Source organism: Camelus dromedarius, chromosome 22, assembly GCF_036321535.1.
Source record: "Camelus dromedarius isolate mCamDro1 chromosome 22, mCamDro1.pat, whole genome shotgun sequence".
NCBI lineage: Eukaryota > Metazoa > Chordata > Mammalia > Artiodactyla > Camelidae > Camelus > Camelus dromedarius.
The window spans coordinates 12,122,619-12,138,002 of NC_087457.1; the positions used below are offsets into that span (position 1 = coordinate 12,122,619).

Consider the following 15,384-nt stretch of genomic DNA (forward strand, 5'->3'; position numbering starts at 1 on the left):
AATTAAGGGACTGTTTGAACAAAGAATGTTCTTCCAAGAAACAGAGTGATTCACTAAATAAAATGTCTCCTTCCAGCAAAATAAAAGAAATAGAACAGGTACTGTCTCATTATTAGAACAAATGCAGTCAGCCACCTTGCTTTGTCGACTCACCCCTCTCATCCTCCTTTTATGTTTATTCAAGTATTTATGGGATAAACCCACATCTGTGTAGACAGGCCCCCTGATTCTATGATACCCCTAACTCCTCAGGTCAACTTAGGCTAAAACCAGAAAGTAGCACTCTCAAAAGCTTCAGGGAATTTTTTTCATCTTCTTGTAACACAAACTCACATCTTCCCTTCACATCAACCCTTGGAAGGCAAAACTAGAGGTAAACACCTCTGTAGAAAAATATAGTAATTTATGAATAAGGAATAAGGGGCTTAATAATGATGTACAAATATCTGTGTAACCAGTTACAGAGGATGTGATCATTTCACTTACTAATCTGGTTTGCCCCAGTGCTTATGCTACAGTGGAAAGCTATCACTATGATCTCACGTTTTACAGAGTTATGGAGAATAATCTTAAGAATATAAAGATTAAATCACTTGCTCAAGACACCATAAGTTATCAAGATAGGCACCATTTAGGAGTGAAAACCAGGTTTTCTGAGGCGAAAAGTAATCTTCTCCCCATTTCTGATGCTTCCTCCTGTCTCGTAACCTGATCATTAACTACACACGCAATTTCTAACTGAGAAATGAGAAATTAACAACATCAGTAGCTAGGGAAATAAATATTAAGCAGGCAGGTTCACAGACATCACCTCTGGTTGAGCAGGATGTTCTGATAAAAGTTGCTGACCACTGTCTGAGGATCTGGATCTTAATTTATTTTTAAATGCAGTGTTGATTATTCTCATGAAGTTCACGGACAATACGACTGTTTAGACAGGGTCAGTGGGCCAGGAGGCTGAATAACCCGCCACGATACCCTTGGACCCATGTCTCCTCCTAAAGTGATACTGGCGGTAAAATGAATGGTTTGCAGGATGTGCAAAGCCAGAGAAAACACGAAGGACACAAACCAGTCTGAACTGTATCCCAGGGCCTCGTCTCGTACCGCTGATTAGAGTCTACAGATTATCCCTATAGTCTGAGATTGTTCCTGATGAGATGTAAAGCGTTTTTCTGTGACTGATTTAACGTAATAAGACAAAAAAATACATACGTCTCACTTTCCGTTTCCCCTCTGTCACAGAGCTGTCTTATTTTATTCCGCTTTATGATGACAGCGGTGGTAATGAGCAGTACGGGTAGGGAAAGGTACAAGATGAGTTGAAATCTGTGTTTTGTACCAGTGAGAGATCTTTCCTCCAAATAACCTTTACCTAGAATGGAAAACATGCGCTTCAAATTATGTCAGAGATTTTATTAACCATATGAAAAGGTGGAGGGGATATCATTACCCACAATATTCCTGGACGCTGAACATTTCATTCACAGAGACTATGAAAATGTAAAATCTGAAAAACTGAACTCATGTATAAAATGGGCTGTTACTAGTGCTTTACTGATGTTTTTGAGTTTTCAAACTTTCACCGTATGGTGATTTCCTTGAATGAAGGTAATGTTCTTTCATGGACCATGTGTTTAATGCTTTCAAATATTTCTTTAGTTCCATTCTGACACAGGGTCTTCAAAGCTCCAGTATAGATATTACAAAGAGTACTGGGGTTGTACCTATATGTGAAAATTAAATCTGGGGTATATGACATTAATTTCTCTTACAATACTACGATTTTTTTTCCTAAAAATCAAAAATCAGTAGTCTCTAACTTATTTAAGTCCTTTAATCAAATATGGAGCAAGAGTAAATTGTTAAAATGGCTCAAGTCACGGCTAAGCCTGGCTTTGACCCACTTCTGACTAACCAGTTCTTTTCGATTCTCAGCGAACATCTGTATTCATTCCTGAGCATCTGATCTATGTGGCTCCTCAGGTCCACCTTTCTGGATTTACAACGGACCAAGGCCTGCTTCCTCCACAACTTGCCGCCATGTTTCCTTTCACCTGACATGAGCTATTTTTCTACCACGCCTTTGCCGCAGGAGGAGCCGAGGGTCGGAAGAGCCACTCTTCCTTCGGCCACAGTGCGGTGATCGCCAGGCTCAAAATACTCCTTACAACCGCCCCAGCGATCCTTTCTTCCCATAGGTTTTTTGTTTTGTTTTGTTTTGTTTTTCAAGTGAATTCCAAGTAGGAGCAGCATTTTCTTTTTCAGTCAGCTTTATGCACATGCTTGGGGTTCCCTACGTATCTTCAAGATAAGGATTATTTGTAATCAGACAGGGAGTGCATCAGGCGAAGCGATCAGCCTCTCTGGCCACGCACTGCAGGTGGGTTCTCTGCACCCTGTATTGTCTTCTGGGTGATCAGTGATAGATACCACGTGGATATCTGAAAATGAAAGTAATATATGCCCAGGTGGCCTCGAAAGTCTAAGTAATATTTTCAGGGACCAGAAAACAGATCCTGCTTCCTTCCCTTACACTGTTTTTTGTTGTTGTTAGTTTTCTTTTTTTTTTAATGCAATGAAATTTCTACTTTTAAAATTGCCTAACATTAGGTACACTTTTTGTTAATAAATAATGTCAATGTTGATATAGAAAGAACAATACAAACTTAAACTATCTTAAAGTCTTTTAAAATCTTACAAGTAAAGTAAAACCGTATTTGTTGACATCAATTGCTTTGCAGTCTAGCTTGGAACCTAAACTTCCTCTCTCATATACCATCTTTGATTAATCAGTTTATTCTCTTATGTATTGTCTTGGAACCTAAACTTATTCTCTCACGTATTATCTTTGATTAATAAAGTTTTAAAGACACTAACCAGATTTGATCACATGTCCATCATCAATACTTCCAAATTCTCCTTCCTTTGGTAAACAATTAGGAGGCATAAATCCCTCCTTACACTGGCAATGGTTAAAATTGTTGCAGGTCTAGAATAAGCAGAAAATAAACAATTTTTTATGTACAAAGATGGCTTTCAATAGAGACCAATTCTATACTTATTCAACAGAATTTATTCCAAAGAATTTGTCCATTCTAGAGAATTTATCTTAAATAGACAAATTCAACAAATTTTCACAAATTTTCTCTTGAAATTTCCATACTTTAGAATTTGGCAGGATTTCTTAAGAAAATAAGATTGAGGCTCTAAGTTATAGACTGTTAAGTGACACCAAGCAGCATGAAATTTTTTTAAAAAAATCATTCAAATGATTTATTTAAATCGCCAAACTATTTATTGAATAGTTCAAAGCATGTTGCTTAAAATGAAAATTGAAATTACTTACTCCATTTTTATGACAATCGATATCAGAATTGCAAGCCCTAAGATTCATTTGGTATTTGGCCTCTACACATAGAAACTTCAGACAAAACTAAAATAAAGCAGAAGTGAAAAACAAAGTCAGTCAAACCATCAGCTTGTGTGCATACATAATAAGAAAAATTCAAGAAAATGCCAGAATTCACATTACCAAGAATTTGCACAAAAACCCAAAAAGTAAAATAAAGTAATAATTGTGACTATATTGAAATAAATGTTAAATAAGCTATGTGCCTTCAAATGGTAAAGATAAAGTCAAATGGAAGAAGGTGGAAGTTTTATTTTCTTACCATCTAGCATCAGTAGTCTTCTTAGAAAGAGAAATATCTGGAAAAATAATTTGATTAGTCTCTTGAGTTCAATAATTATCTGAGGAGCGTTTTAAAAAATACTCGTGACTGGGCTCCACACGAGAGCCTTCTGTGAAAATCTCGTGGGGCAGGTCCAGCTGTCATCATGGGCAGTCAGGGTTGAGAACTATCTAGTGAGAGGTCAAGGTCTTAAAATCACTGGTATGAGGAGCAAAGGAAGGTAATTTACTATTCCATGTGGGGAAAAAATGAGAAGGAGAAAAGCCAGGGTAACAGATCATTATATGAGGTAACAGCACAGTTAGAGACTCCCAAGGGTGAGATGGCTAAAAGGCCTTCTAAGAAAAAGGAATGTTTAACGTGTAAATTAACATTTTCCCAATTTATGGCATTAAATTGTGTGACTTTTCTTAATTATCCAAAAATATTCAGTAAATTCAATACTTTGTGAAAGGATTTTGTTCTTGGGTGAAGTTAGTCTTTGGATCACAATAACCAACAATATGCAGAAAGAGGAGGGTCAGAATTCTAAGATACAGGTTTGAGCCAATATCACTTAGATTTCAAGGGGGAGGGAGACCTTGGGTCATATTTTTACCTATGTTTCCAAATGAGCAAGATGTGACAGATCTATAATTATTTTCATGTGCTATTATCAAAAAGTATTATATAGAAATAAATTTGAATTTAGCAATTAAACCTTGAGACTGTCTCTCAAAAAAAAGTCTGTTAATTAAATTTTGCAGAGCAACTCTTAGAATGGTTTCTAGGATTAATTAGAATATTAAATTGTTGTTAGATACATCATTAATTTATAGAATATTATAAGTTTCTAAAAGCTTTCTATAATTACAGTATGCTATATAATTAATTGTTAATACTGTTTTCTTATTTTTATGTATAATATAAGTAACTGTATATGTTAATTCTTGTAACAATCCATTGAGGTAGATATTATTCCCTACTTTTATATTTTATAGATGGGCAATCAGACTCAGTAAGGTTTGCTTGGGGGAAGGTAACGGCTAGGTAGAATTCTAAGATGGCCCCCATACTCTTCTGGTATACATTTCTTGGATAATCCCCTCTCTTTGAGTTGGGGGAGAACCAGTGAATATATGATGGAATATCATTCCTATGATTAGATTATTTCATAGATATAAAAGGATTTTAAAGAGGTAGTTAAGGTCCATAATCAGTTGACTTTGAATTAATCAAAAGGGAGATCATTCTCAATGGGGTCTCCCCTAATCCTGTGAGCCCTTAAAAGATGGGAGATGTCAGAAGATTCTCTTGCTGGCTTGGAAGAAATAAACTGCCATGTTGTGAGAGGGCCATGTGACCAGGACCTGAGGGGGAGCTCCTAGGGGCCAAGAGCAACCCCTGGCAGATAGTTAGGACTAAAATGGAGCAATGGCTGCAAGAAAATGAATTCTTCCAACAACCAATGAGACAGGAAGAGGACTCCAGCCTCAAATGAGACTGTGACCCCAGCCAGGAACTTTATTTCCGCCTAGTGAGACCCCAAACAGAGAACCTGCTTGTGCTTTGTTGGACTTCTGATTTAACAGGAACTGTGACATGGGTGTTGTTTTAAGTTGCCAAGATTTTGGTAATGTTTTACACAGCGATAAAAAATTAATATAGTAACCAGGGAAAAATAGGTAAATATACCAGTTGGCAATTTTGGTCCCCTCATTTTAGACTCATAATAACTTTAAGTGGAGTATAAGCTATAAAAATATTGACTCATTCTGCTGTAGACGGGGAACTTATATCACATCATAAATCAACTATGCCCCAATAAAGAAAAATGCATGTAGTTCCCGAGCCTTCAATAAGATGGAACACAACTCCCTGCTCTTTAAATCTGGTGTATGCGTGGTGCCTTCTTTCAATTAAAGTACAATACGGAAAGAGGAGGAAAAGAGTAATTTTACAGTGAGAGATCTGACAAACATGACCTCAGCCAGTTAATCAAGCCTAATCTAACATCAGCAAGGACCTATACTTGATATGACATGATGGAAGAGCACTTGATCTCTGTAGTTTTCCTCCCAAGAACACATAGACCCAGGCTAGTCATAAGAAACACATTAGACAAATCCAAACTGAGGGACATTCTACAGAATATCTCCTGCAAACTGTCAAGGCCATCAAAACCAAGAAAATTCTGAGAAACTGTCAAGAGGAGGCTAAAGATACACATTTAATAAATCACATGGTATTCTGAGTGGAACCTTGCAAAAGGACACTAGGTAAAGGCTAGGGAAATCTGAATGAGGCATGAGATTTAGTTAAGAGTAATGTATCAACGCTGGTTCATTGATTATAACGCATAAACCACACCATTGTTAGATATAATAATAGGGGAAGCTGGTTTGTTGCTTATGGGTGGGGTAGTCAATACGGGGAGGGGGGAAATCAGGGCAGGGGTCCAAAATTGAATATGGTGATGACTGGGCAACTCTATACATTAGTCAAAAGCAATGAATTGTACACTTACCATGGGTGAATTTTATGGTAAATAATACCTCAATAAGGCTGTTTAAAATGCACTGGTTGGTATACTGTCAAAATGATTATAACCACAAAAAATAATGTTTAAAACATTAAAATTTTTTAGTTCTAATTACCATATAAGGTCCACACATACTGCCATCTTCCACAAATGTCTCATCTCTTTCTTCAGGTCTATCAATTGTGGTCATTGTTCCTTTAACTGGCTTATCCGTGTGTAGAAATGTAGATGTGCATATTTCCCCTCGCACATGTGTGTAAATCACAGATAAATTTGGATGTGTTACTATAGCTTTGTGTGGCCAGGCACACACTAATTTTCCACATAGGGCATGACTAGAAGCATAAGGAAGAAAAAGATTATATTACTATTTACTGAAATAACATAGATGCCTGCTATAGCTGAGTTTTAAAAGTATTTTACTCATTTTGATCCAAGTTTTACATATTTTTCCCAGTAAACTTTTTGAGCACACTGATTCATGTATGACTTGGCTCTTTTTGTTTTGTGAGGAAACGTGGCAAGGTAAAAATCACTTTTGCATCTGGCGGCCCTGATCTGTTCTATATTAGCTTCTGAAATGTGAGCAAATGATCACTGGACTTCAATTTTTTTCCATTAGTAAAATGAGATAAATAATTCTAACTACAAATACTTCATGTATATAAATATATTTATAATATATAGAATAAACATATGATGTATGTAAATGACCTAACACAATGCCTAGCACATCCCAGCAGTAAATAGAGGCAAGTTTTCATTGTTGTAACATTATAGGCAATGAATACATGTTATTTGTAGGCAACAGGTAATACTATTTAGCTCAGATCATGAAACAAAAAGCACCTGTTATAAAATGCCACCTTAACTTGTACAAAATAATATATTCTAGAATCTTAGCAATATGTAACCTATACTCCAAATGAAATTATGATTTTATAAGTACATACCGGAAATCACAAAATCCTCGGCCACAGTTTCCAAATTTATCTGCTCTTGTATTTATTTCATCAAAACAAGCAAATGGACCACCTCTAGCACCTAAAAGAAAAAAAAAAAGCCTTAAGTAAATTATAACACATAATTCCAACTACCATTATAGAAATAAAAGACTCAGTCTGGAAATTATAATATGATCCCTAGGAAGGTTTATAATTACCTGGCATTAAAATGTTGCTGGGGATAAATCAAGATTAGTTAAGTAAAAAGCAACATTACTCAAATGGCTACATATGGAAAAACACAGGCTGTTAGAAAAATAAGCTGCCATTGCTCTATTTCCTCTAAATTGTTTACTTTCTGCCTTAGCTACCTATCCAGTGTGAAAGGATAGTTTCCTCTCATTACAAAATAAAAGGAAAGCGATAGTATTCACAATGCAATACTGAGCAGTGATTTAACTCTTCTTATTCCAAACTAGGGTCCTCATCTCTGTTCCCTAGTATCCTAACAATCGCTGAACTAGAACTACTGAATTTGAAAATTAGGAAACATGTGAATGTGCAACTACTTTAGCCCTTTTAAATATTTAGTTGTATCTAATTTTAAGGTCATGAAAAATTAAAAGGTATGTAAGGCTGCCCCATCGCTTTGACTTGGTGATTTGGAGGTGGGTGGTGTTGATCATGTTCATCACACATAAATAAGAACTGAGATCTTTTGTTGTCACCACTTTTAATTGACAAGGGTGCTCTCTTCAGCAATTTCACAGATTTTCATAGCTGGAGAACATGGTCTATAAATTTCACTCTCTCTCCTGAAAGACACAATCCATCCATACATCTACAGGATTCTATAAAACAGGCCAAAATAGATTCGTAGCAAGAATCCACCATAATCAGCAGCAATTCTTTTGAAAAGGCCTGCTCTTCAACTCACCAGTAAGTAATTGGCTTCTGTTTGCTTTCCTATACTCAAAATACAGATTTGATTAAATCTAACTTCCCAATTCTCCCAAATTCTATACATGGCCAGAATTGAAAAGGTGCAAAACTTAAGGTGACCATTTCTTTAAATGTGCAGACACCTATGCAGGGATACAGGGATCATGAAAATCAGAGAAATATGACACCACAAAAAGAACACAATAAAACTCCAGAAAATGGCCCCAAAGGAGTAGATACCCAGAAAATGTTTGACAAATAATTCAAAATAATTGCTCTAAAGATACTAGGAAAGCCACAAAAGCAAACAGACAAGCAATTTAGGATATAGAGAAAATAATACAAGAACAAATTAAGAGGTTCAATGAGGAGGTAGAAAATATTTTAAAAAACAAAAAAATGTTGGAGATGAAGAATCCAATGACTGAACTGAAGAATTCAACAGACCTAAAGAAACACGCAATGTGAAAGTGAGGGGATGGAAAAGATGTTTTATGAAATGAAAATGAAAAAAGAAAAAGCTGGGGTAGCAATACTCGTATCAGACAAAGGAGACTTAAGTCCATAATAAAAGACAGAGAAGGTCATTATATAATGATAAAGGGGCCCACAGAGAAGAGAATGTAACATTTGTAAACATGTATGCACCTACTATAAGAGCACCTGAATATAAAGCAAATATTAATAGACATTCAGGGAGAAACTGACAGTAATGCAATATTAGTAAGGGAATTTTAATGTCCGTCTTAGATCAATGGATAGATCATCCAGACAGAAAAATCAACAACAAGGAAACCATTCTGGCCTTAAATGACACATTAGACAAGTTGGACTTGATAGATACCTACAGAACAGTTCATCGAAAATCATGAGAATACACATTCTCATCAAGTGCACATTTCTACTCTCCAGGAGAGGTCAGTGAAATCAAGAGATGCTTTTTTTGAGAAAATAAACATAATGGGTAAGCCATTAGCCAGGCTCATTAAGAAAAAAGACAGAGAGAAAAAAAAAGAAAAAAGACAAAAGACAGAGGACTCAAATACATGAAATTAGAAATAAAAAAGCAGAAATTACAACAATATCACAGAAATACAAACAATCATATAATGATACTATGAACTTATGAATCAACAAATTGGACAACCTAGAAGAAAAAGGTTAAATCCTATAAACATATAATCTTCCAAAACTGAATCAGGAAGAAACAGATCACCTGAACAGACATAGATTGCTGGTATTGAAATTAAATGAATAATCAAAAAACTCCCAACAAACAAAAAGTCCAAGACCAGACAGCTTCACATGGGAATTCTACCAGACATTTAAGGAAATGGTAATACCTCTCATTCTCCAACTATGGGTATCAAATGGGCATCAAAGGAAGGAAATAATGGAATGAAGCTTTAAAAAAAATTAGCCTGGATTATTATAAAGAATCTTAAAAAGACGTAGTTCCAAATGTCAAATAAAGTAGGTATTTTGTTTGCCTTTCTACAAATTTTATGTTAAAATACACACAGAGTTTACCATCTTAACTATTTTTAAGTACAGGGTTAAGTGATCATACATTCACATTGTTCTGCAACCATCACTGCTGTCCATCCCCATAGCTCTGTTTATCTTGTAAAATGGAAACTTTATACCAACAGAGTAATAACTCTCCATTCTTCCCTCCTCTGACCCCCTAGCAACCACCATTCTACTTTCTGTTTCTATGATATTGATTATGCTAAGTGCCTCTTTTCAGTGGAATCACACAGTATTTGTCTTTTTGTAACTGGCTTAGTTCACTTATTGTAATGTCCTCAAGGTTCATCCATGTGGTAGCTTATTGCAAAATGTCCACCATTTTTGAGACTAAATAAGATTCCGGTGTTTATATGCACCACATTTTGCTTTATCCATTCATCCATTGGTAGACATTTGGGTTGCTTCCAAGTTTTAGCTCCTATGAATAATGCTGCTATGAACGTGGGTGTACAAATGCCTCTTCCAGATACTGCCTTGAGTTCTTTTGGGTATACCCAGAAGAGGAATTGCTGGGCCATATGGTAATTCTATCTCTCATTTTCTGAGGAGTCTTCATACACAGTACTGTGGCTGTATCATTTTACATTCCCACCAGCAGTACACAATGTTTCCAGTTTTTCCATATCCTTGTCAACATTTGCTGTTTTTTGGTTTATTGACAGAAGCCATCCTAATGGGTGTGAGGTGGTATCTCATTGTAGTTTTGATTTGCATTTTCCTAATGATTGGTGATGTTGATCTTCTTTTCATGTGCTTGTTGGCCATCTGTATATTTTCTTTGGAGAAATATTTAAGTAATATGCCTTTTTTGAATCGGGCTGTTTGCTTTCTGTTGTTGACTTTTAGGAGTTTTCTATATATTCTGCATATTAACTTCTTATCAGATATATAATTTGCAAGTATTTTCTCACAGGGGAGCTACAAAACAGCCAGAAAGCAATTAATGAGATGGCATTAGTAAGTCCTTGTATTTGCGGTCAGATCATTCTTTCTTGTAGGGACTGTTCTGTGCATTGTAGGATACTGAACAGCAACCCTGAATTCTGCTCTCTAGAAGCCAGCTGTGGAAACCAAAAATGTGTGCAGGCACTGTGTCTGGCAGGAAAAGGCCATGAATGCTGCTAAAAATGCTAAAATGCAATCCCCTACCTCTCAGAACAAGAATTGTCTGGCCTAAAATACCAACAGTGCCGAGGCTGAGAAAGCCTGATGTAATTTGGTTATGTACTCACGTTCTTTACGCGTCACACAGTTCAATTTCGTGACAAATCCCCCTAATAATATATGTGACTTAACAACCAGCTAGACTTTCTACATTCTAGAGGACGAACATCACCACGAGTGGGATGGGATCCACACTGTAACATCATTCTATAGTACACCTAGAATAGAAAGCTTCTGCGTGTGAGAGCATGCTGTAAACTAGACTTTTCCAGAAACAAAGGAACTTAGAGAAAGTGGTACATTTCCAGTGGAGGTGCATTTACTAACCTAAGAAAGAAAGAAAAAAAAAAAACCTTACTGCTTAAACTCAAGGTTCTTTACCGTAGATCTATAGATTTCTCTACTTTAAATGATATCGCTTTATGTATAAACTGTGTCTTTCAGTATTACAACCCCATAAGTATATTTTGGCAGAAACGATAATTTGGTGGTACATGATGGCTTGTATTGCGTCTGTGGAATACGATTTTTATGGGCTGTTGTTGCCTGTAAATCATATTTTTTATCTTGGAAATATAATGCCTATTTTAGAATTATATCACCCCCTACTCAATACTGTTCTAATTAACTAGTGTCCATGACAGAGATGAATTATACTTAATTTGGATGGAAATACAATGACGATTGAGGGAAATTTTGCAACAGCCTCCTTTGCCCCCAAGTTTTGCAGAAGGATTAGAAAATGGGATTGTTTTCCAAAAATAAGTACAAAAACTGAATGACAGTCAGGCCTAGACTCATCATGCTCTAAATTCATTAGCAAAAATTGCCACTTGTGCTGGACAGGCATTACTTTGAAATCAAAACGCTTTAGATGTTATACTTGCCTCCAGGGAGAAATCTGTACCATTAATGGAGAAGATTGTTTTACTTACACACATGTAATCCTCACAGAGGGCTTAATATCACTCAGAATCACTGCTAATACTAAAGAAACAGTAAATAAAATAAACAACCTGAGGGACACCTAGCCGACATCCCACTACCTGGCTCTAAATTTATGTGGTCAGAACTGAGATTTATTTTCCTGGTTTTACTTGGGGGAACATTGAATCATGGATCTGGATTGTTTTTCTTCCCAATTTTACTGGCCATTTGTTTGACTGTATCTCTTTTGTTTCAATTATGTTTTAAATACTACTTTAATGGAGCCATTGTCCTGTCAGATGGTGTAACTATAACTCTGGTGGAAAAGCAGAAAAAAATTATAAAAATCACCAAAACCTGTATCTCATCTCATATCCTTCTTAAATCTCTGGCATTCATATCCCTCTAGACAATACTTAGAGTCCTCTCTTATAACCTGGCTAAGGAAGGCCAAAAGGGAGGACAGAGAATGAAAAATTTCTCTCTCTCAAAGAACATGAGCTTCTCATGTGCAAGAGATTGTATATTTCAATGAAGCTAATGATTCACAGATTTACAGAAAGCTATCAAACTGGGCAAGACCAGTTCCAAGTTGAAGCCTTCATTCAACAGCAAGACCTTTTGAACACACCCACTTTTGAAATTCACCCAATCAGTGATTAGCCCTGCTTTGTTCTAGTAAAAATGCTTGTTTTATTTAAATCTAAACTAAACTGCACCACCACAAGTTCTATATAATTGATGAAATAAGATGATTTTTAAGGCAGCTCAAGAAAATTTTCAAATAAAATTCTTTCTCTGCCCATTTGGGCCAATACCTCTCTTACTGAGAATCTACATTATACATAACCAGACCTCCCTGGAAGACACTGGAATGTCTGCTCCAACAAAAAGAGCAATTTTCTCCTGGCATCAGCAAGGTAACTCCTTGGGAGATAACATTCCTTTCTCAATCCTGTAAGGGGTCACGATGACCCACTACTTGGCCTTTTACGTGCAGATCTGGACTATATACACTGTCAGTATGTTACTTTGATGTATGACCTTTTGTCTAGAAAACATATATAACTATGCTTTGACCTCTAATGGGCAGAACAGTCAGTCCTCAGAGCTTTCTGAAAGACTATCTCCTGGGTTATAATCCTCATGTTGGCTCAAATAACATTCCCTATTTCTTTCTTAGATTGACTACTACTTAATTTTTTGTCAACATAATCTTCCAAGAAGCTACATTTCCACTTGAGGTTTATCTCTTATGCAAAGAAGGAATCTTTATAAATTCAGAGGTTTTTTTTTTATTCATAATGAAGAAAATTTTATTTCTAAAACAATAAAATAAAAATAAATAAAAAAAAGAAAATTTTATTTCTTTTAACACTACTCCACACTAGGTCTACACATAATATATACTCATTTTAAAATTACACGTACATTTTTGTTTCATAGAATTGAACAATGGAGCTTGGAATAATTGGCTTTTAGGAACAAAGAAGGAAAAGGATGGTCATTACCTCTTCCAAGTAAACGCTTGCACTGCGCTGTGTATGACCGACAGCGTCCACCGAAACAGAAGGAGGAACCCCCAGAGCAAATCTCTCCATTTCGTGCATAGGTGTCCACCCCACAGTGTGGCCGAGTCCCACTACAGTACTCCCTGAAGTCACACTCATCAACTGGCTCCCTACACACAGTACCAGGTGGCTTCAGCTAGAAGAGAAAAGGAACATAAGGGGAAAAAGTACATGTCAAGGACACCCAAGTTTGCTTTCTCTTCAGGCTTGAAATTTCCATCCATTTTTTTCTCATTTGCTAAGAGCAATAAGGAAATTGTTTTCTTGTTAACTGCTTGAGCCTTTCATAGACACCTATTTATTGTGCCCGAGGAGTGGGTATTGCTTGTGAGAGATATGATAAACTCAAAGATAAGTAGACCACCGTAATTATAAAAAAAGAAAGAACTAAGGAATTAGTATAAAAATTGCTTTCAACCCATTAAGGGTATGCTCCCATGGGCAGCCTCTGGTTTCTTAACTATACTATTCTTAAAGCAGAAATCAGCAACCATTGACAAAACAATAAATCTTCCTCATAAACATTCAGGAAAAGAAATTTGTAGGACACATAGGTGAAGGTTTATTTCACAAACCATTTTGAAAACAGCTATAAAAAAATAATTTATCCAATTATGCATCTTTCATCTCTTCAGTGCTCATAGCTACCAGGGTTCCCTTTATGTTTACCTACTTTTGCCAACAAACATCTAAATATCATCACTGCAAACCCCTTCTTCAAGCCAAGCCCCAGTTCCTTATGGCTATCATCACTATCTTATGCAAACTAAGTCAAGTTTGATTTAGCTTCAAAGGTTCTACAGATGCAGCTCAAACCCTGCCTCTCAAAGAGGTTTTCTGGATACTCGTCTCATTGTCAGTAAGTATCTGCTACCTGGGGTAAATATGAAACAGATTCTCCAAGTGACATGTGAGAAGACACGACACTTGTGTCACTCAAGCTTGAGTTAACAGTTAAGGGTACAAATTTTCAGTTATAAAATGAAAGAGTCTTGGGATCTAATGTCCTGCATGATGACTCTAGTTAACAATGATGTATTATATACTTGGAAGTTGCTAAGATAGTAAATCTTAAATGTTCTCACTTATGTGACGTGGCAGATGTGTTAACTAACCTTATTGTGGTCACCTTTGCACAATATATGCTTAATAGAAAGCAAATCATTACATTTTACATCTTAAACTACAGAATGTTTTATGTTGATTACACCAATAAACCTGGGGGGAAGTTTTTAAAGATAAAATCATACTGTTTCTCCAATCTTATGGAGGTGCACCATTTATCTTGTTCGAGAGTTTGTTTCTTTCTCCTTAGGAGTCCAGTGTATTTGTGCTGTCTGTTGGGCAATTTTCAGGAATTCTTTCAATGCTTTCAATAAAGAAGGACTGAATGGTTATATAACAGTAACTGCATGAATTGCGAAGAGGACTTTACCAGAAGACAGTCAAGAGGAGTTAGCCAACAGAAGGAACTAATCTAACTTCCTGTCCCCATGTGAAGCAGTGTGTTGGAAAATAAGACCTGAAGAGGGTTCCCCAAGATATATGCTGATCATAGATATGGGTGTAGGAGAGATTTGTAATGTGGGATACCAATGGGAGGTCAAGCCAGGAGACAGAAGCACCAGGCACTACATACAGGAGAGTCCTAGAGATGACAGATCACTGACTGGACTGAAGTGTGAGAGCGGGTCCAGGACTAATTGCATATAACATAATGGTAAGGACAGAATATAGTACTGACATGTTTTTCATTGCCTTGGAAAAACAAGAATTTCAAGAAATTTTAGAGGGAGAAGCAAGATAGTGGAGTAGAAGGATGCTCATAGCTCACCCTCTCCCACAAATACACCAAAACTCACATCTACAGACCCACTCAGCCAACCAGAGCAGCTGCCAAACTCCAACAGAACATTGCCCCCTTCAAAAGACAAAGACACCAAAAGTCTGGTAGGAGAAAAGGAAAAAAGAAAGAAGAAAAAGCAGAACAGTGCAGGACCGGTCCCGGGAGGAGGGAGCGGCAAAGGAGGTCTGGCGCTCATTCGCTGGGTCTCCCCCTCTCCAACGGAGAGATCAGCAGGACGGAG

At 36.5% G+C, this 15,384-nt stretch overlaps 1 protein-coding gene across 2 annotated transcripts in view; it reads right to left on the bottom strand.

Moving 5' to 3' along the window:
- LOC105105430 (disintegrin and metalloproteinase domain-containing protein 5) overlaps positions 1-15,384 on the bottom strand; it is a 29,566-nt gene that overhangs the window by 3,803 nt on the left and 10,379 nt on the right. The window contains exons 4-9 of one of the 2 annotated variants that reach the window (XM_031440067.2): positions 13,238-13,433; positions 7,170-7,260; positions 6,332-6,551; positions 3,350-3,436; positions 2,881-2,992; positions 1,216-1,375 (exon numbers count right to left, since the gene is read on the bottom strand). In XM_031440067.2, coding sequence (XP_031295927.2) covers positions 1,216-1,375; positions 2,881-2,992; positions 3,350-3,436; positions 6,332-6,551; positions 7,170-7,260; positions 13,238-13,433 — 866 coding nt within the window. Of the gene's footprint in view, positions 1-922; positions 1,376-2,880; positions 2,993-3,349; positions 3,437-6,331; positions 6,552-7,169; positions 7,261-13,237; positions 13,434-15,384 lie in introns of those variants that run through there. The other variant, XM_064477435.1, reaches the window with a different exon arrangement.